Source organism: Mus musculus, chromosome 1, assembly GCF_000001635.26.
Source record: "Mus musculus strain C57BL/6J chromosome 1, GRCm38.p6 C57BL/6J".
NCBI lineage: Eukaryota > Metazoa > Chordata > Mammalia > Rodentia > Muridae > Mus > Mus musculus.
In genome coordinates, this window is record NC_000067.6 from 138497104 (window position 1) to 138517384 (window position 20281).

The 20281-nt window shown below is 40.8% G+C and overlaps 1 protein-coding gene across 2 annotated transcripts in view; it reads right to left on the bottom strand.

The window, feature by feature from the left end:
* Nucleotides 1-20281, bottom strand: part of Nek7 (NIMA (never in mitosis gene a)-related expressed kinase 7) — a 135921-nt gene that overhangs the window by 13267 nt on the left and 102373 nt on the right. The window contains exons 6-9 of one of the 2 annotated variants that reach the window (NM_021605.4): nt 19425-19533; nt 18522-18629; nt 5468-5562; nt 1473-1586 (exon numbers count right to left, since the gene is read on the bottom strand). In NM_021605.4, the coding sequence (NP_067618.1) occupies nt 1473-1586; nt 5468-5562; nt 18522-18629; nt 19425-19533 (426 nt within the window). The remainder of the gene's footprint in view (nt 1-1472; nt 1587-5467; nt 5563-18521; nt 18630-19424; nt 19534-20281) is intronic. The other variant, NM_001311148.1, reaches the window with a different exon arrangement.

Here is a 20281-nt window from a genome sequence, read left to right on the forward strand (position 1 = left end):
CGCTGCTGCACTCGGCATCTCCTAATCAGCTACCATGTGAAATGCAAATTCAGACAGTCTGAAAATTAGTCAAGAAGAATAGGGGATGAGGATGCAGATACGTGAAATATTCATGTGCTTCACGGAGAAAAGAAGGCAGCCTGAATGACACAACAAAGAGCGGCGCCTGACATTCGTGCTATCGTTTTGCATCATTGTTCACACTCTACTGTATTTCCAGGCCTGGAGTTCTGAAGTTGGTTTTGTGAAAGGCCATATTTATATTCTATACCCAAAATAGTAATTAAAAATGGCTAACATAAGAGCATTAGCATCAAATAGAGATAATACTTTAAATTATCATCATTGCTTCCAAAGAGTATATTCTAATTATCTAAATACAATGCCAGGAAGCAGAAATGTAGGCATCACTCGCTATCAGGATCGAACTATTAGGTGAGTATGTACTAATTATATTCTGGGAACACACATGATTTACATAGAGCAAAAAAAAATTTTAGAGATGTTTATTATTCAAGCTGTATGAGCTCAGGTTTCCTTGTGTAATACGAGAACCAGATGCCATTCATTTCACAACAGAAAGTATGACAACATTACTTAATATGTGAACACTATAATTGTTCTCCAATTTTCTTTTGCTCCTTTCCATTTTCCTGGGGCAAAAATATCTGTTGCTCATGAGACGGAGATGTCCAAGACTGTGGTACTTTCATAGGTAGGTCCCAGATGAGAAGTCCCAAATGAGCCCGTAAGCTCATCTTAGATGACCCGGGACACTGCTACTCTGCACGCCCCTCAAATAATCATGATATATTAGGATAAAATGGAAGACACTGTTTAATGAAAAACTGGATGTTGGGGAAGTGCCAAAACAACTCATTCCAGTGCATTAGCAGGGCAAGCAAGGACTCAGAGCTGAAAGCCTTTGAAAACTGCCAGTCCCATCCAACGTATTTTATAAACAGGTCTAACACAGTAACCTTAACACACTCACCCAGAGGAATGTGGCTGAAGCAGTGAGGGGTGATAGATAGGACAGATATTGCCCAAGGAGAAAGGAGTGAGAAGGAAAAAGGCTCAGAGACAGGTGGCTGAGAAGTACACAGTTCAGATTTGGGACACACCAGGAGCGAAGGTCGACCAAAGTGAGTTCTCATTGTTCTCTCGTCTGAGAGGTAGGGCCTGAGAACACATGAGGCTGGGGGCGGGGGGGCAGTGCTGGGTCATAATGCTTGCCTTCAATGGGTTTATATCAGGAAAGCCAACTATCTATGGTTCTCTCACATGTTGCGTTGTGGCCCACTCCAAATCGTGAGCTGCAGAGTTAATCTAACAGCCAGGTTCAGAAGATGTAAGGAATCAAAGCGCTCTTTCTGCCACCTGGACATCCATCTGTGTTTCTGAGTAAAGGAAAATCCCTTAGTAAAGCACGTTGACAAAATGAACCTTCGTATGGGCCGAAGGGTCCTCACCTCCTCCGAATAGTGATCTGACGGGAGAGGCGGGTAGTCACACTGCTCTATCTTCTTACACAGAGAATACAAGTTCATCTTGTCGCCGTAGAAAGGACTCTGCAGTGCAGCCATCTGCAAGACACTCCCAGTGAAACTGCTGTACGTACAAAGTAACTCTAAAGGTGAGACCATCAGGTACAGGGCACTGAGGTAGAAAATAATTACGAATACTTAAAATAAAAATTAGATGATCATTTTGATTTTTATGATTACCCTTTTCTGAGCATTAAGTGTGAAAAATATTAATTTTATTTTTCGAAACAGTTAAAATTCCTTAAGAGAAATAGCTAGCATAACTCATACAACGTAAAATAATATTAAAAAGATGGAAGATAATGTGTGTGTGTGTATACAGCCATATTTCATCACAAAACAGCTATTAAGTGGTATGGCTCAACTATGTAATGATCAAATACAACATAAAGATGATATCAAATTGAATTGAATAATTTAAGGACTTAGGGAACAGACAGCACGTCATTTCATCATACATAGTATATTCTTTTTTAAGGTTATTTTATGAAAGAAAATATTTTTATATTGTAACTGATCCTTAAATAGCTTAAATGGTAACTGTTCTTTTAATAACATCTCAGAGACATTTAATGTGTTAAAAAAAATCCATAACTCCTAAATAGAATTCAAAGTATCCAAAGGTGATTTTTTTTTTTAATGCAGAAAAAAAACATGACTTCGTGGATGAACCACTTTAAAAGAGACATTACTGAATTTCAATGTATTTTAAGACATGGTTTCAACTTGACATTTAAAAGCACAAGCAGCTACTTGGTAAGCAAGGTTACAAACTAAAAATTCAATTTAAAATGTTCGCATCCTGTTCAAAACCTTCTCAGTCTCTGAGCCGCAGCGGCAAGAATACAACATGGCGAGGCGGGCTGCCCTGGAGTCAGTCACCCTTTTCTCCATGTGCTAATAAGTTTGATTTTGGAAGGACAATGTGTACATTCCCCAGACAGGCAGAGTGTGTGTGAAACACGCTGGTCCATGCTGTGCTACTCAGTGAGCGTCAGTGGGGACAGGACAAGCTGAAAATGGCTCTCATCTGTCTTCTGTGCTCCAGGCTGGGCTTTAACTCCTTCACAGCCTCAGCCAGGAGGGGGACAGGATTAGAAATCCCGGCTGGAAGGCAACTTAACATGCACTCTTACCTAACCCACATTTCATATAAAACCTACACACACTCTCACCGAATAACCTTGGGAATGAATGTCCCACAAGACGAACATAAAATAAATAACAATTTAAATGCCTTAAACACACAACACTGAGCAAGAATTTCTAAAGGAGGACCCACCATCATAAGCAATGTTTACATTTAAAATGCATGGACACTATACGATTAAGCCAAATGTTAAAAAAAAAAAATGCCACCTTAAAAATACACTGTCGATATGAGCTCCCATCTCTCTGCTTCCCTAAGACCTTAAGTAAATGTACATCCATTTTCTATCATATGATAGGAGTTCATTATATTACTTTTGTCTCAATACTGCAGAGTGTTAAAAAAAAATCTGAATGTCCCCTAAGGAGTTAAACAGGAATAGTATATTTTCATGCATCTCCCGCTCTGACAGATGAAAAATGTCAACTGTCCTGTTTTTATTTTCAAGCTTTTGCACTATTCATCTGGTTCATTAGTGCATCTTGGCGCTGCCCCTGACAGCTGCTCGCCCTCTCCTCCCAGCAGCTGAATTTTTCAGGCTAATTTGATCCTCCACACTGAGACGATCGCTAGAATGATTGACTCGCTCTCTGACCTCCAGGGTCTGACTTTCCTCATTAGTATTCTGGGGGTGTCGGAGGGACGAAAGCCCACTGTCTGTCTTCGGGCCTGGTGGCAGCTCTCTTTTTTTTTTGAACTGTAAGCCACCAACCTACAACCCTGTAAGGATGCGATTGCTGCACTGAACAATAAAGGAAATGTGTAAAACCTACTTTTGCATGTAAGGTCCATGTAGCAGAGCACAGCATCTTGATTTTAATTAGTAAAGTCTACTTTGTTGCATATCAATTAAAACCGCACTCCTGGTTTCTTTCTTTCTTTTTCTTTTTTTTTTTTTCAAAGGTTTCGGGAATATTTGAAAGTCTAATTTCCCCGAGTTTAAAGTACGTTCTGAAAAAGGGCTTCCTACTCCTTCATTGTTAATGGTAATTTCTTGGTGGATTATGGTAGAAAAATACATCTATCTGATGCTACAGATAGTTCTGAAAAGCTAAATTACACCAAAAGGTAAATGAGGACATATGGAATATGAAGACAGATTAAATGTTTTGTAAAAGTTCCCAACTCTTGCAGGGGGTTGGGGGTGGGGGTAGTTCAAGAAAATGCAGTGAGATTGATCCTAAAATGAACATGGGAAACACGTGAAATTAGCCAGACATGTGTTCCCCGAGAATGAACGTGGGAAGGGTCAAAGGAAGAACTTATTTTGGTGATCATATATAAAAATGGATCCTGCCTCTCAAAGGTAATTATACAATGTGGATAATTGTTTCAATTTTGATACTGAGATTGTTAGCCTTGAAAGAACCAATAAACTTCTTCCTTTCACACTAACTCAGCTCAGCTTTTCATCTAATTTGCCGGTGCTAAATTTCTTCTCATTTTTAGGAACTCATTTCCTACCTACTTTTAGGCTGTTTAAAGGGAGAATATTCCTTTGATTCCAAATTATGCTCTGAATTACTCTAATGCTACCTAGCCAGGTTTAAAAAAATTAAAAACAAAACACACACACACATACGAGGTGATTAACTTAAAAAATATACGAAGAAGCCAATTCTTATCAATATTGCCCTCCCGCAAAATCACCAGCAAAATCTATAGTAATACCAAACTCCTGTCATAGCCTGGATACATGAGGAGACACAAACAGCGTGGGCCCCTCATGGACACTCAGCTGCACGTGCTCTGCCACGTCACCAATTCATAATATTTCACAGTCAAAACTGTGGCGAGTTCATGCAAGAGCACCGTGAAGTCCCCTGAGCAGTCCTTAGTCATCAGAGAACGCACACCACTGGAATGGTCAGTTTTCCCTAAATGAAGAAATCTGAAATTGGCAAAACTACAAAAGGTCAACAGGCAATTCACGAGGCACATGGAGGAGCTACCCCCAAGTAAACATGGCACACTCACACAGATGACACTGGCTCAGGAAAACAAAACAGACACAAACTTTAGACTCCTTCTTGAAACACATAAAGGACTCCATGTATTGTGTTTCTTCAATTCAGGAAACCTCACTTAGATGCTCACTGGTGTTTAATTAGCATCATGGACTCTGTATTTTCCTGACGTACAATTAAAATTCTCTCCTAGGAGTCACTAACTTGGGAGACTGTCAGTGCTGTGGCTCTGGAGGATGGTGAAGACTGTTAGCTAGGCACCCTTCCCTACAGCTACAAGACTGCATCTCAGTATTACTAGAGAATCCATCCATGGGACTCTAACCCCTATGCTAAGAACAGGATTTGAACCTAAGTGGTAGTCTGCAAGGCTTAGCTATATTTGAAAGCCATCCTTAAAGCTCGATGTGTATAAATGGGTATAAATGGGGAACAATATACTGATAAAAAGACTTAAATACTTTTGTGTCTTAAATCTATGGCATTTTCCTCCTGCAATGCATAAAAAAATTCACCCATTTATCTCTCTCTCATATATGTGTGTGTATGTGTACACATGATAAGCAGAACAACATCTTATTAAAACAAGAATTAAAAAATAAAGTCCTTGTCAAAAAATGTGAAAATATATGTTAGACAAAATAAGTATGTTGGGGCCTATAATAAGTCATTACCTGATGAATTAATTTACCTCAACAAAAGCAGACTACAAAATATCATCCAGAATAAACATGAACTATAATATTGAATATATAATGTGAATGAAACTGTATCAATGTACAGAATTTATCAACAGTGCCTACCTCATATAGCAGACAGCCAAGAGACCAGATGTCAGACTTGAAGTTGTATCCATTTTCATGTATTCTCTCTGGAGACATGTAGTAAGGTGTACCCACTGAAAAGACAAACCCAACAAGACTAGGACCATGCAATGAAGATGTAGCTACTGGAAGAAATTAAACGCTGATTTGAGGGGGGATACAAGCAGGGGCGGGGGGGGGGTACATGGGAGGGGCTGTAGGGGAGAATTGGAAAGGAAAAATAATATAATCGGTAATGGTATTTCAATTTTAAAGGCAAATAGAAAATATTGAAAAATTAAATACAAAATTTTAAATTGAAAAAAAAAGTTAGCAAAATATTGTTAGACTCATCATTGAAAATACTCAGTTTATTTCACCTTACTATTCAAAAGAGTACATTAATATTTATACTACAATAAAACAGTGTGGGAGCTTAAACTCATTATTGTCTCCCTGGATCAATCCAAGGAGAATTTAAAGACAAAATGAAAAAAAAAATTTTTTTTTTCTGAGAAAGTTATGCAAAGGATTCACATGGGATTTTGCTGGTTTCAATATGGCTTCTCTATCTCAAATAACTGAACATAATAATATTTTAGGTTAAATATTAGGTAAGATTCATGAAAAGTATACATAAACACAACATGCTCAGCCCGCTTCTATAAACACAGCCCTGAGGACACAGTCCTGGCTCCTGACACACAGGATCAAACTGCTGATGTTGTGCCTAGTCACTGTGCAGGGAGGAGAGAGACTGTCACAAGCCAGAAGATGTGCTAGCCTAAGAACAGGGCCTTAGCACTGATGCCAAACGACCCTAATTCCTGCTCTTACAAAGACTTTTAAGGATCGTTAGGATACTTGTTGGTTTTATTTCAACGTACATTTTCTTTCTACTCTTTTGTGGCTATATTTTTAAAATGCTAACAATATTTTTAAGAAAACAAAATCATGTATATTACACTTCGTAGAGTAAAAACATTTAAGTGACTTTCAAAGTAAATACCTTTACTTTCAAATGTCTCACTATTAAGTCACCATTATTAGTTTACAGCTCTCTTCGGTAGACAGCAAATCAAGGTTTGCACTTGGTGTTCATGAATCTTATTTACCAAAGGCAACCTGCAATAACAATATACCACTGCTCGTGGAGAAAGGGTATTTCTAGTTGTTCTATAACTTAAACAAACCAAACTAGGTATTTGGTATAAATCTTAAAGAGATAATTCACAGTACTATAAAGGGGACTTCAATCAGAAACACTATTAAGAGGCACACCGATCATCAAAGCACCATCCTTGGAAGCATTAGTCAGCAACAGAATAAAGTTATGTTCTAAGATCTGTGTGGCACCTCAACTGTGCTGAGCGTGGACGCATCAGTATTACCCAGAACGGAATCCATTTTCAGTAAATAGATAGTCCTTACCAGTATGGACCTAAGAGTCACGAGTCAATCACATACAGAAGAGAACAAGTGAATCTGACGAAGCAAGAAGATCAAACTTTAAAGGAAATCCGAACTTCTCTGAGAGACAAATAAGGGGGAAACCTTAGGAACTCCAAGAAATCAGTTAATTGTAGCTTACACCTTGAAGGCAAGTTTGCATATTTCAGTAGTATCAGAGGAAGGAGTTGTTCAGGGTGTGTGTGTGTGGGGGGGGGAGGTAACGTAGCTTCAAAGTGTCATTATTGTGGGAAATCAACACAAGCCTGTAACGTCCACAGCTCAGACCACCTCCTCATAGTTTGCATAAGCAACTCCAATTACTGGCTAGATGTATACGCTTCCTCTGCTGAAGGAAGGCTGGTGGGTGTAGTTGCAATAATGAGATAGCTCCTCACAGGCTTCTGGATACAGGACATAAAGGGGAGGGCTGGCAGGGAGGGACGCAGAGAGAGGCTTCCTGGAAACCACAGGGGGTGGCTGGAAACACCAAGCTTGAAGGTTCAGAGTTTACAGAAAGCAAAGGTAATTTTAACCAGGAGCTCTGGGAAGCCTGCTGATACGTTAGGGGTTTGATATAAGTGTGAAAGATTGATGACAGGGAAGAGGATGAACAAATGCTAACACTTTACAGAGATTAGCCTCAGCCCAGCATAACACCTTCACCGAAACAGCAGCCCAGCTCACCGACAGCACCCCGCAAGTGAAGGACGCACAGAGAAAGAATGACGAGGAGCTCCAAACCACACTTTAAATGACGATTTAGTGGAGAGGAACATCCTCGGTAGCGCTGCTGCTGAGGGTCAGCGTGAAGTTACAGACCCTGCACTATGGTTTTAAATGCTGGTTCTCCATCTAAACAATGAGCACCTTCCAACTGTTCCTGCATGTTTTATCGCAAAGGCTTCCTGAGAATATATTACAGCACAGACCCAAGCATGCTACCCACCTCCTTCCACAGCACACTTCCAACAGTCAGCAGAGAAGTTTGCATTCCACACTACTGGCAAATGGGCAGATGTATAGTCCCTGGTGACCAGAGGCCTGAGAGGGAGCCTCCGGATGGAGTCTCTCTCCAACATGTTCCCTAATGTGCCCCTCAGCTCTGGATCCACCTGGACTGCAGGCTGAGCTGAGCAAAGATGCCCTGCTCCATCACATCACAGACATCCTTATCCTCTCTTTCAAACAGACAGAACTACGCTTTTAAAGGGCTTACGAACATTTGCAGTGCATTTAAATGTACTGCTGTGCTTTCAATATTTCAACTTAGTGGAGACATAATTATTTCCTAAAATCTTTTCTATAAACTCCATAGCAGCTGTTTTTTTTTGGTTTTGTTTTGTTGTTGGTTTTTTTTTTTTTTTTTTTGACTGTTGCCTGAAGAATTTGTGACTTTTTAAACATCTGTACAAAGAAAGAGAATCATGGAGTGAGAGGACCAGATACTAAAGCAATCAGGCAGACTGTGACATATGGAGGCACCCAAGGCAGCGTGATGCACAACTCTACTTATCTTCCAAGAATGTATGGTTATGGGCAAGATGAGAATGCATTCTGCAAGAGGAGATGCTTATGCCTTTTCAGCCTCCTGACATGAGTAACAGACGTAGGTAGGGGAGGGATGGTTTTTGTTTTTTGTTTTTCAAATGAAAAGGCTCGGCTTCAGAAGAAAACTGCCAACAACTGAAAATGTTATCTGACCTTTCTTTAATCTACACTAATAGTGTACCATGACAATCTTTCAACTGTAAAAATGAAACCCTTTCCTGACACAAGCTGACCTAGCTGTATGAGAAGTGTCGTACATGGTACATACTTCATAAAAAGTAAATACTCCTTAAAATTTACTCTGAATAAAGTGACTAGGTTTTTTAGAAGTTTCACAATAAGCTCAAGGATGTCAACGGATCCTGCTGTCAAGGTGCTATCCTGGAAGCTGTAACTAACGTGGGGACATTTCTTTAGCATGAACCATAATGCAGAATGTTTTCAATAGGTTAGTTAGCTAAAAAACTTAGCACTTTAATCTCCGCAGACTTGGACAAAGAGAAAACCTAGCATAAGGAAATTTACTTTATTATACGATCGGATGCTGGATTCTGTCTTTGTGCTTTTAATCAAGGAAGCAACAAAGAACTGGTCAAAAGCTGGGGATGTGTTTCATCCTTTGCCTCTAGCTATACTCTCTTCTTTTCACTCATCTAGTGTATGTGTATGTGTGAGTGTGTGTGTGTGAGTGTGTGTGAGTGTGTGTGTATGTGTGTGTACATATACACACATCACAGTGCACATGTGGAAATCAGAGGACAACTTGAAGGAACTCATTCTTTTCTTCCACCATGTTGAGTCTTGGGACTGAAGTCGGCCAGCCAGGCATGGCTGCAAGCACGCTTACCCACTGAGATCTTTGGCTTGGTCCTCCTTGGCCTACTTTTATTCATTTTCCTTAACTATGAGAACGGATAGCTTGTAAAATGAGCTATCTCTAAGATGTGGGTTAAAAACTCTTTAAAAATCCATATGGAAATTAGACGATAAAAAAACGATATGGTGCTTTTTAAGAGCTGTTCTCTAGGTCAGCCAAATGAGACTGTTCTAAGAGCAATAAGCCCATTCAGCCCAGCAAGGCTGCTTCTTTATTCTCAGAGTCAGAGTGAACTGCAGAAGAGAATGCCTTGAACAGTCCTTGCTGGGAAAGCTAAAAGACACAAGTCAACTTAACCATAGTTTGATTTAAATACATAAATGAGAGACAAAGCACTCATTTCCTTTTTTAATTTCCTCCTTTGTACTTATGAGTCAGCCAGAAATGCTGCTGGCAGACAGAATGGAAAGAGACCAAATTTATTTCATTATTACGAGTATAATCTGAGGTCAACTTGGGATATCTGGATCAGTATTTCTTCTGTAAAAGACATTCAGAAAATAAAATCTGTATTCTGCCAGGCATTCTTGATGACACTTTGGACACCACGGAAGGAAGACCCAGTGGATTTCACTGCTTCTCTGTTCTGGACACTGCACTGTGTGTCCAGTATCCAAAGTCACTGTGTGTGTCATCTGACTGGCTTAGCAAATGTTCAGGTGCTGCCTGTGGCACACACTGTTCTAGGTCTGAGAGATGGGAATTAAACAGAGCAGATCCTTAAAGCTCTGGGTCCACAGTAGAGCCACGCAGGGCTTGTTTCAAGGAGCTGTCTGAGATGCCGTACTTCAATCAGTAAAGAGGTCTGCCTGGTCAGGCAAGTTGCCAAGGATAGAAGACTCACCCTGGCAGCCTGGAATTCAAGTCCATTTAGCAGACAGTTACCTCATTAAACTGATGACTGTGAACCGTAACTAAAAATGTTTATACCTCCCCAAACCACAAAAGAAGAGAAACGGGCAGAAAAAGCTGGAAATGCAGAGGGCTGCACATGCAAATTGTACTATGCTACAGTACTGTGGTTGTTTTAACTAAACACTTGTTATGGTGGCTGAGAGGTTAAATGTGCAGAGCTTCAAACAGATAATAGCTTCTTCAAGGAGCAATTACTTAAGTCGAGAAAGGACTGGAAGTTAAAAATAAACCAGTGGAGGTGGCCTCGAGGACTGGCAGAACATATGCTGCCTCTACACCCGACACCGCCCCGCACAATTCGAGGGCACAGCAAAGACGGACTCATGGAGAGGAGCCAGGAAAGGTGTGGGGACAACAAGTGCGTGGCCACAGGTGGCACCTGGCACCAGACAGGAACCTGTGGTAATGCCTTCTTCAGAGACACTCATTTTCTGAGCTGAAATCAGAGGATGCCTCACGCTTGGAAACAGTGTGGGAAACACGAATGGTAAACTCCAGAGACTCCAGTGTGAAATTCCCGAACGCTAAGCATGCATTTACTCTGCCCATAGCATCACAGAACCAGAGAGATGCCCGTCTCCCTTTGAAAGATAAACACCACTTCAGGCTGTCCTATGACACAACAGCAACACAGTTTCTCCCAGGGGGGTTCAAGTTTTTGTCTGGCATAGACACCAATATTGGTGCAGTCAAGTTAGATTTAAAAATCCATCTCATTTTAGAATACAGAACAAATGCATGCACCAACTACGAAAGTGCACGCAGAAAACTCCTCTCCATCATTCCTCTCCTGGGGTCATTATGAAGGCACACACGCCCCATGCAAACGTCAGTGCACCCTGCTGCTCTGTGTTCTCGCCGCAGCAGTTATGTATTAGTAAGTACACTTCCTCAAGCAGCAGATAACCACCTCAATGACATACCGGAGCATGCAATGTGGTGAGATCTGTATCTTGGATTGATTTTCCAAATTGGGCTTTTCTCCTGTTGCTTTTTTCCCCCCTCTCTTTTCCTCTATCCCAGAGCATGAAAGGGTAAGACCCTGAGAAACATATCTGCCGATGAAGTGAGAAGGCCCCGTGGCCTGAATATCAACTTCTTGGAATAACTATTTACATATCACAAACCTGTGTCACTACCCCCCCTGTCCTCCCCCCAAAAGAAAAGAAAAGAAAAAAAAGAAAGAAAATCACTCCTTTTCAATAATTAAGATAATACTATTAAACCATTCTTTCACCAAAAGCACAATGGATGGATGGACAGAACGACGGTGTGTGCTCCTTCTACTGCTGTTACATTTGTTTGCATTATGCACCAGGCAAAGGGTACATTGCAGATGTAAAGTCACACATTATAATACAGATTACCCTAGATAACCCCCCCCCCCAAAAGGCACCAGAGAACAGGAGAGATGCCAAGTGTGAGAGAGGCTCATATCATGGCCAAGGAATAGAATCTGTTTCTAGAAGGTGGGAATGGCCTTTAACCAACAGGCAGTTAAGAAATGGGGACCACAGATGTAACCAAAAAGCTGAGTCCTGCCAGGAACCCTAAGTAGACACAAAACAGATGGTGACCTACAGCTCGCAGGAGCCTTGCAGGGGACGTAAAGGTATCTCACCGAGATGAGCCTGGGCATGGGATCTATGAAACTGCAATATAATCCAGTTCTACTGTGTGATCCCACTACGTTTGTGGTGGTCTCTGAAGGCAGCAACAGGAAAGGTACTAGTGTGGTAAAGATTCCTGCTTTCTGTGGCAGAGTGAGAACTTAATTCTCTTAATTCATAGTGTGCCGAGGACACACTATGAGATCCACAGGACACACTGAGGGGCACAGCAAATCATACAGGGCTTAAACATGTGTGATGTCTGAGAGCTCAACCCATCATTCTGTGAAGGTTTCCTTGGTTTGGTTTGGTTTGGTTTGGTTTGGTTTTGGTTTGGTTTGGTTTGGTTTGGTTTGGTTTGGGTTGGGTTGGGTTGGGTTGGGTTTGGTTTGGTTTGGTTTGGTTTGGTTTTGGTGCGGAGAATGGGAGGTAGGAGAGTAGGGGAGGCTAATGTGCTCACTTTCGGATGAATAACACATGTTATAGAAAAACTATGATTTTTCCCTAACTTGTGTGAGCTTCTGCTTGGCCATCCCTGACATGAATCTAAGTAATTATCCATATTTCCCAAGTGGGCGAACTGAAGGGAGGCTGAAAACAGTTAACAGATCATGTGACGTTTAGTCCAGACTTTTTAAAGCTTGATGAGTAAAAATGTTTATATTAACTGTGTAGATTGCTCAACCATAGTGATTAGCATAAGGGATAACGGAAGATGCACTGATCCAGAGAGCCGTCTCCGGGGTCAGTTATTCAGGGGAGCCACCAGCAAACTTCTATGCTCAGGGTATCCTAGTTTAGAAAGATGAACACTCCTTAAGGCCACACATGACTCCCACTTCATTTACAACTACTCCCATTAAAAAAAAATTCATTATGGGTTGTCTGGAATAGCTACAGCGATGACACAAAAATAAATCCTGCACAAATATAAGATGAAACGAGGCATTTTTCCTTTATCTCTGAGCATTATTGCTGGGCTCTTCGTCATCATGCAATCCCCAAACCAAATGCTGAACTGAAGACAATACAGAATCAGGGCTGCTCTGTGTGTGTGTGTGTGTGTGTGTGTGTGTGTGTGTGTGTGTGTGTGTGTGTGTTGGGGGAGTAGTACCCCAAAGACCAAGTGCAGGCTTCAAAGTACTCTGGGGTGACAAGAGATATAATATGTTTTAATGCAAAACTATATTTTATTCTTCTACATAAATTCACCCACATTAACACTTTTAGTTCAGCTCACCCTTTGATACAAAACCTGTCCAGAGCCTCAGCTCCTGGCTTTGTTTTAATTTTTCCTAATTCTCAAAGGGGCATGGGCAACCAGGAGTGAGAGAAAGCAAACTATGTTCCATAGCAGACTAGGTTAGGTAATTCCAGGTCGAACAGTCAGAAAACCATAAAATGTGCAAGAAAAATGTCACCAAGTGCTGTTATAATGGGAAAGTAAGTCCCTGTGAGAATTAAGTCCAAACAAGGAAACCAAAGACCTATGTACCACCTTCTGAACAGACCCATCTGGCCCTCTTGAATTTTCCTCAAAACCGGAATAGACACACTCGTGAGTCCCTACAGACTGTTGAGAAGCCTTTTGTGTGTCACTACCTACCTGCAGCAGCACAGGGAATACCTCACAGGGCTAAGTTATGTTTGACCAACTGAACTGCTCAGAGTAGGCTGGAGAATGTGGCCAGATGGAAGAATGGGAATCAAAGTGCAAATGAGATAAGCTCCAGAGATCTGGACTCATGGTTTATAAACTGCAGGCCAGGCAATTCATCAATGGGTTGTGAAATCAATGCAGCAGCTTGCAATCAGCCTCGTTTCAATTGAAATAAAACAGAACAAGGTCAGAACACTCTGCCGTTTGTAGTACAAAACACGGCTACGTGCAACTTGTGCTTCAGCAGTCCCAGGGGAATCACAATTTGGTTGGGAGTTACCCTTAAGAAATCTGAAAGCCACTGACCTAGTCAATCAGAAAGCTGGATCAAGAGAGAGCTGTGTCTTCACCATAAAATTTTAAGGATGTAGACAAATAGCAGGTTTCCCAACATCTGTTACATCTGTGAGGTTGACAAACAATATGAAAGAAAACGAGGCAAACCACAGAGACAAGTATACTATTCTACAATTCTATACTAGTCTCCCTAGATACAGAGCCCCAGCCATATCAATGGCAAAGCGCAAAAATGAAAGTCCTAAATTAACCTATGAAACAGAGGGGCGGTAAAAGAGATAAAACCCGGAGAAGAGTCTACACTGCAGATCACAGCAGAGATTAACCATCTTCCTGGTCCACAGATACTCAGAAAGGCATGCTGCTGGCACATGGCAAAACTGAAGTCAGCTGCATAGACAACTCCAGGCATGCTTGCCCTGAATGACGCTGAGGAAGGACACTCAGGGGTGCTCTCTTCAACTCAGAGCATGCTGCTCTGTTCATGAAAATCTTGGAAAAACTTGCCTGGGCAGCACAGTAGGAATCACAACAATGTGAATCCCTCCTAAGTGTGCCCACCCCTCCCTTCCCCTGCTTTAGCAAACTGGAGCTCATCTTGACCTCCTTGTGAGGCTGAGCAGTCACTGCTCAGGTTGTGTGACAGTAACCTCTTTCTGCTCCTTTGACTGACTGGCCCACCCTCATTCATACTTGCTCACTATTCCCCTCCTCCTTCTGGGCACGTCAAATCATCCTACTACTTCCTCTGCTTCAGAAAAGTGTCATAAAAGACAAAGACTCGTCTAATTTTCCAAACTATGGGTTGCAACGTTGAGGCCAAGAAAACCAACAGTAAAAGGTTTCTGAAAGCACAGCCAAAATCCAACTTAAATTCAGACCAGAAATGAAACTGAGTAGTTTCTAACAACCCTTGCCCTCCATGTGGACACACAGACATCCCCTGCAGCCTTGGTTCAGAGGGTTCAAGCCAATAACATCCCTGTGGTCACCCCTACCACAGCCTTGGTTCTGGACCCTCAAGTTGTAAATCTAGAACATGAGTTCCAGAAGAGCTAATGAGTGAGCAGCATTGGTGAAAGTGCTCCAGAGCTGTGAGCACACAAATCCAATAGTGTCTAGGTTACTATGGTGTTTCTTCCCATGCTCAGAACAAACCAGAGGTAGGGGAGACACAGTAAAGGAAGGAAAATAAAGTCAATCGTAAGAAGAGTGCGTTAGAGACCAGTGAACTCGAGAAGACCCTGAACGCTGGACCAAGGGCTCAGAGGACATTGCTCTAGCAGCAAAGAAACATCAAACCTGGATGGAAGTAACACTGAAAGGAACTGAAAGGAAAATCACTCAAGTGGGAATGGCTGAGATGATAAAGAAGAGGCCAAGAAGCAAATGGGGGCCATTTCCCCAGCGCATCACTACAACGCGGTTAGAGAGCCGAAGCATGGGATGGGGAGTAGAGGAGGAGGATGCTGTGGTTGGGCCTTGTGGCCAGGGGACGGCCAGTGCTTCACAGGAACTGAATGAAGCTGGACAAGGCTTGGGACCCCCCACATCAGATTCTGTACTTGGAATTGTTAACCTCTGTATCCCAGGAACTATTCATATCACTAGTGTGTTGTCGTATTTTCAGAGTGAGTTGTGAGGCTGACTGGAAACAAGGCCTTCTCTATGAGTGTGTCTGCTCCAGAGGGTGTGCGGGAGCACAGAGCTCTCTGCATGCTGAGGAGCTCCAGAGCTGAACTTTATACAAGAGCTGTGGCCCGAAGGCGGTAAAACAGCCACAGAGTAGCCCATCTCTCCTAGACATTAAAACATAAAATATTCCAGGAGGCTGTTCTGATTTCTCCATAAGTGCATATAATTTGGGAGGTGGGGAGTAGAAGTGCTATGTATAGAGACATTCTTTCAAAATCTGAGGGCTTTGCATTTATAAAATAAGTTTCTATAAAACAAAAAATAAATTTCTTGACAAAGTGAAATGAAATTTGACTCCACTTTACTGTGATACTCAGGTAATTTTCATTTTTCTTTTTTGTTCTTCCTATTGATTTATTATTTTTATGGAGTCTCGTGTAAAACAGAATGGCCTAAGAGTCCCTAAGTAGCAGAGGATGAACTTGAACTTCTGCTCTGCCTGCCTTCCCCTCCCACATCCTTAGACCACACGCATGCGCAGTGCCTGTCTTATGCTGTGCTGAGAATAGAATCCAGGTCAGAGTGCACGCTGGGCAAGCACTCTGCCAACGAGCTAAATCCTAGGCCTCTACATTTTAAAAATATTTTTCTCTATGAATTGTATTAGCATCTAATTCACAGTTTCGCTAACAGTTAGGCCTATTTTAAGCACGCCACAGACTTCACTATCAGGAAAACCAGAAAATGCATAACTACACGATAAATAAGTTGTTCTCCCATATTTTTATGAGCAAAATAAATTCATATAGACCACCATATATTTAATTACTTCTCATACTCAACTATTAGAGGACAACAAATCTGCTTATAATAATAAATGTATGTAACAACAGCAGAGTAATAATTCTCTAGAAGTAAAAACTAGGGCCAACCTGCCGTAAACAACTAAAAGCATGTCAGCACTTCTATGCTTGCTCTATTATTTCTATTATAAATATATATACACATGTATACATATATATCCTTGATTCTTTTGGTCCAATGGTCACTGACAAGCTGAATTCAAACTTTAACAGGTTACACAGTGTACTTTCCTTAGAAAACATGAATTGCACACCATCAGAATCTTCACTGCGCACAAAAGATCAGCAAGAATAAAAGAATCTTTAAAAATTAGGATTTTCCCCCCTCAGGATGAAAAAACAAATTACCAAAGAAATTAGTTTATTATGGATTCACCATCAAAGAGCCTTGTTTTTCTCCCTCCTTGGGTGCAGTGTAGAAGTGTCCTGGAGTCACTAGAATCATTGCGTCAGCATGTGCATACGTAACACGATCCTCTAAAGGAGCTGATTTAGAAAATTCTTACTGAATTCTTAAGTCTATTAAAATTCACTTTGGTCTCCATATGAAATAATTTTAGACTGATACATTACCCAGATCTGGAGAGGTACATAAATGTGTAATCCCTAAGTAGAACATTTGCAAAATGTAGTAAAACTCAGACTGAATCCACTTTGAATTGTTCAAAATTGTTGTGTGATTCGGATTTCAGGTTAATCATTAGTTCGGTAAAGCTCAAACACTACAGCCTACTCAAGAGTGACTGCAACGCAGCATTTAAACAAGTGGCATGTGTGTACAAGCACGTGCAATTAGTGTGTGTGCACATGCAATGATAAACTAGTGTTTCAAGTGAGTTACTGACAAGGTGTTGTTAGGACAGCAATCAGAGGAGCAGCACAGAGTGGCAGTGTCTTTAGTAGGAAGGGCTATGGCTTCTTCCTAGAAATTGTCTACCACACCTACTATAAGAATTGTAACTTCTCCAATAAAACTTTATCAAAGGGTTATGCAAATTTGCTGATTCCTTATGAGGTTTCAGATCAAAATCTTATACCTGGAAAAGGCCTTGTAGTTATGTGACTGTAAGTGTGAAATGTGAAGGAACTAACTGCTTCAGGACATCAGTGTGGAATCATATGTTCTCCATAACTAACAAAGTGAAATTCAGGGAAGTGTAAGCATTTCCACGACACTGTCCGTCAAGCCAAAGTCTACTCTAGAAACAAAATATTAATAAGTGATAGATTCAAGGTGCACGGAAGCTCAGGAACAATGCTTAGGAACAAACGCCTTCAAATGTCTCCAGCCATGTATCCGGAAGCTTATTTCCCTGTTTGGCTATTTAGTTTACATCACTGTTCTTTAAGAGCCCATTTAAAAGCTCCTCACTCCACATCTAAAGACTGCTTTCAAAGAATTAATGACTTTCAAGGAAATTATGACAGCAAAGATAGACACAACTAAATTAAGGCCAACTTAATTTTGTTTTAGTTCTTATTTTAAAAATCAACACTTCCTGTATTTTATATGCACTAGAAGAAAAAAGGTGACTTGGGGAGTCATGAGATAATCTACTTTTAACACAAGTTAAAAAACATTTCTTCTAGGAATTTTTATTGTTTCTGATCCAAAATAATTTTTCTTCCCATTGCTAATACAGTGTTGGTAGTTACATCAATTCTATTTTAGGTGCAAAGGGACATCAAAATAATGTTAACTCAAAAATGAATCAACTGTGGGTATTTCTTCCATTCTGTAAATAGAGAAATTTTGTTTCTCTTCATTCACTATGAGTCATCATCCTTAGGTTTTCTCTCTTAATAGTTATCACAGTTACACGCCCATTGAATAAATAAACATGTATGAATTATTACCTCTGGCATTTAAAAAATATCCAGTGAAGACTTCTTCCAAAATACAGTTTTCCATTAGCTCACAGTCATTACAAATAAGACAAAAGGAGTTCTCCATGGCAACAGTAAAAGCCAGGCTTATCAGTATTATTCAAAAAACCAGCACAAACAACAAAAACCTCAGGGCCTGCTTCAGTTTAAATAAGCAATCGTGTAAAAGGTAAGAGGGAACTGTGAGCACCTGTCAGGAGCAGCTGACTCCTAGGCAAGCAGCGCCGTAGAGCTGGTGTGACCTGTTTTAAACCGTGACCAACACAATCACACACGTAACGGACTGAAGCGGTGAAATCATGCCTCTTACCTAAAGAATGTGCAGCTGTGGTTTTGGAGCTGAAAAACCGACCAAGCCCAAGGTCTCCGAGTTTTACTACCCCAGTGGCTGTAATGAACACATTAGCTGGTTTTATATCTGTGGATAAATGAAGAGATCAGGTGAGAGATGCTATAAGTTTGGGAATCTGAAAGGAATACGAAATTTCCTCCTGTGGAAGGATTCAAAATGTCTATTAAATATGAAGGTCTGAACCGAAAGTCACTCACTATATTTTGAATTATTCTCATATATTTCAAACTTCTTAGTCCAATTAATATCACAAGGAATACGGGTGAAAATTTAAGGCACAAAATAAACATGTGTCCCCCTTTGTTTAATGGTGTTAAATAACATGCTGCTGAAAAAGGAATTGGTACATTTACACAAGTTATAAAATCATACCTTAGCAATATTATGTACATTGTATTCATTTCATGGCTTCAGAAATCACAATTCCCTAAATAATTTGCTTCAGATCTGACAGCCCCAAATAAGTGGATCAGTCACTTAGTGACTTGAGTGCATTATGTCTGCCCAACAACTGGACTGACCATGAAGCATCCCTGAAGGCCTGAGGCTGGGATGCCACAGTCTGCTTGTCTGGAGGAGACACGACAAACCCTCTTCCTAATGCACATGCACTGTCCCCCACAGCTTCCCTTTCTCACCCAGAGAACCAGCAAGGTATTGAGAGAAGTCGGGCAAAGCATAATTCGCATTATTTATCATAAAGCAGGGCTTCACTTTAACGCTTACAGTCCTGACAAATTATAATTTAGACATAAATTATGAAAAACAGGTAATGCCGTGGACTGAATGGAAGCTATCTTAAAGTGCTTGGTGGCGAATGTCACTTAAGATGCTGCTGCAGACTTCCCGTGCTTCTCTTACCTCTGTGCATGACTCTTCGAGAATGCATGTGGTCCAGTGCACTGCAGAGCTGAACGAAGTATTTCCAAACGGTTCTCTCAGGGATTAGCCTCTTTTGTTTCTTAAAGTGCTGTTTAAAATATTTTTTTAAAAAAAAATTAGTGATTCTGAGAAATCAGATTTCTTAAAGTTGAATTCCAGCATTGCGAATCAGTAAGTCAGAAAAAAATCAACTTTTATCCCCTCGTTATTATTTTTTAAAGTATAATTTTCCATACTAAGACGACTCCAGAAATTTCACTTGACAGAATGACTTACATTTCCTCCTATTTGTTCTTAAGCTATGGAACACTACTACTCTGTAATGTCCAACTACTTTTAAAAAAATACATCTATCTAAAATGACTTATCTCACATCTCATTTCAAGAAGGACTACGGTTTTAGGAAATGAAGAAATATTAAAGTAGACTCGCTAAAAGACCACTCTTACTGAGTATGTTGCATTAGCTGATTAAAGTGTGTGTCTAGCATGCCTGGGTTCCATCTACAGCACCACAAGAACAAGCATGGTGTTGCATGCCTGCAAGCTTAGCACTTGTGAGACAGAGGAAGTGGGTGAGTCAAAAGTGCAAGCCCAGCACTTGGGAGGCAGGTGCCAGAGAGCAGAAGGGCAAGCTTATCTTCAGCGAGGTAAGGAGTATGTAGCCAGCCTAGCACATAGGACTTAGTCTTAAAAACCACCACCACCAACAACAACAAAAATAGAAATAACAAACAAACAAAAGACAGTCCTGCTTCAGGCAAATGTCTCCACTCTAGAATTCTAGTTAAAGGTTGAGCTGCATGGGTGACTAGAAACACCATAATTTACTAAAAC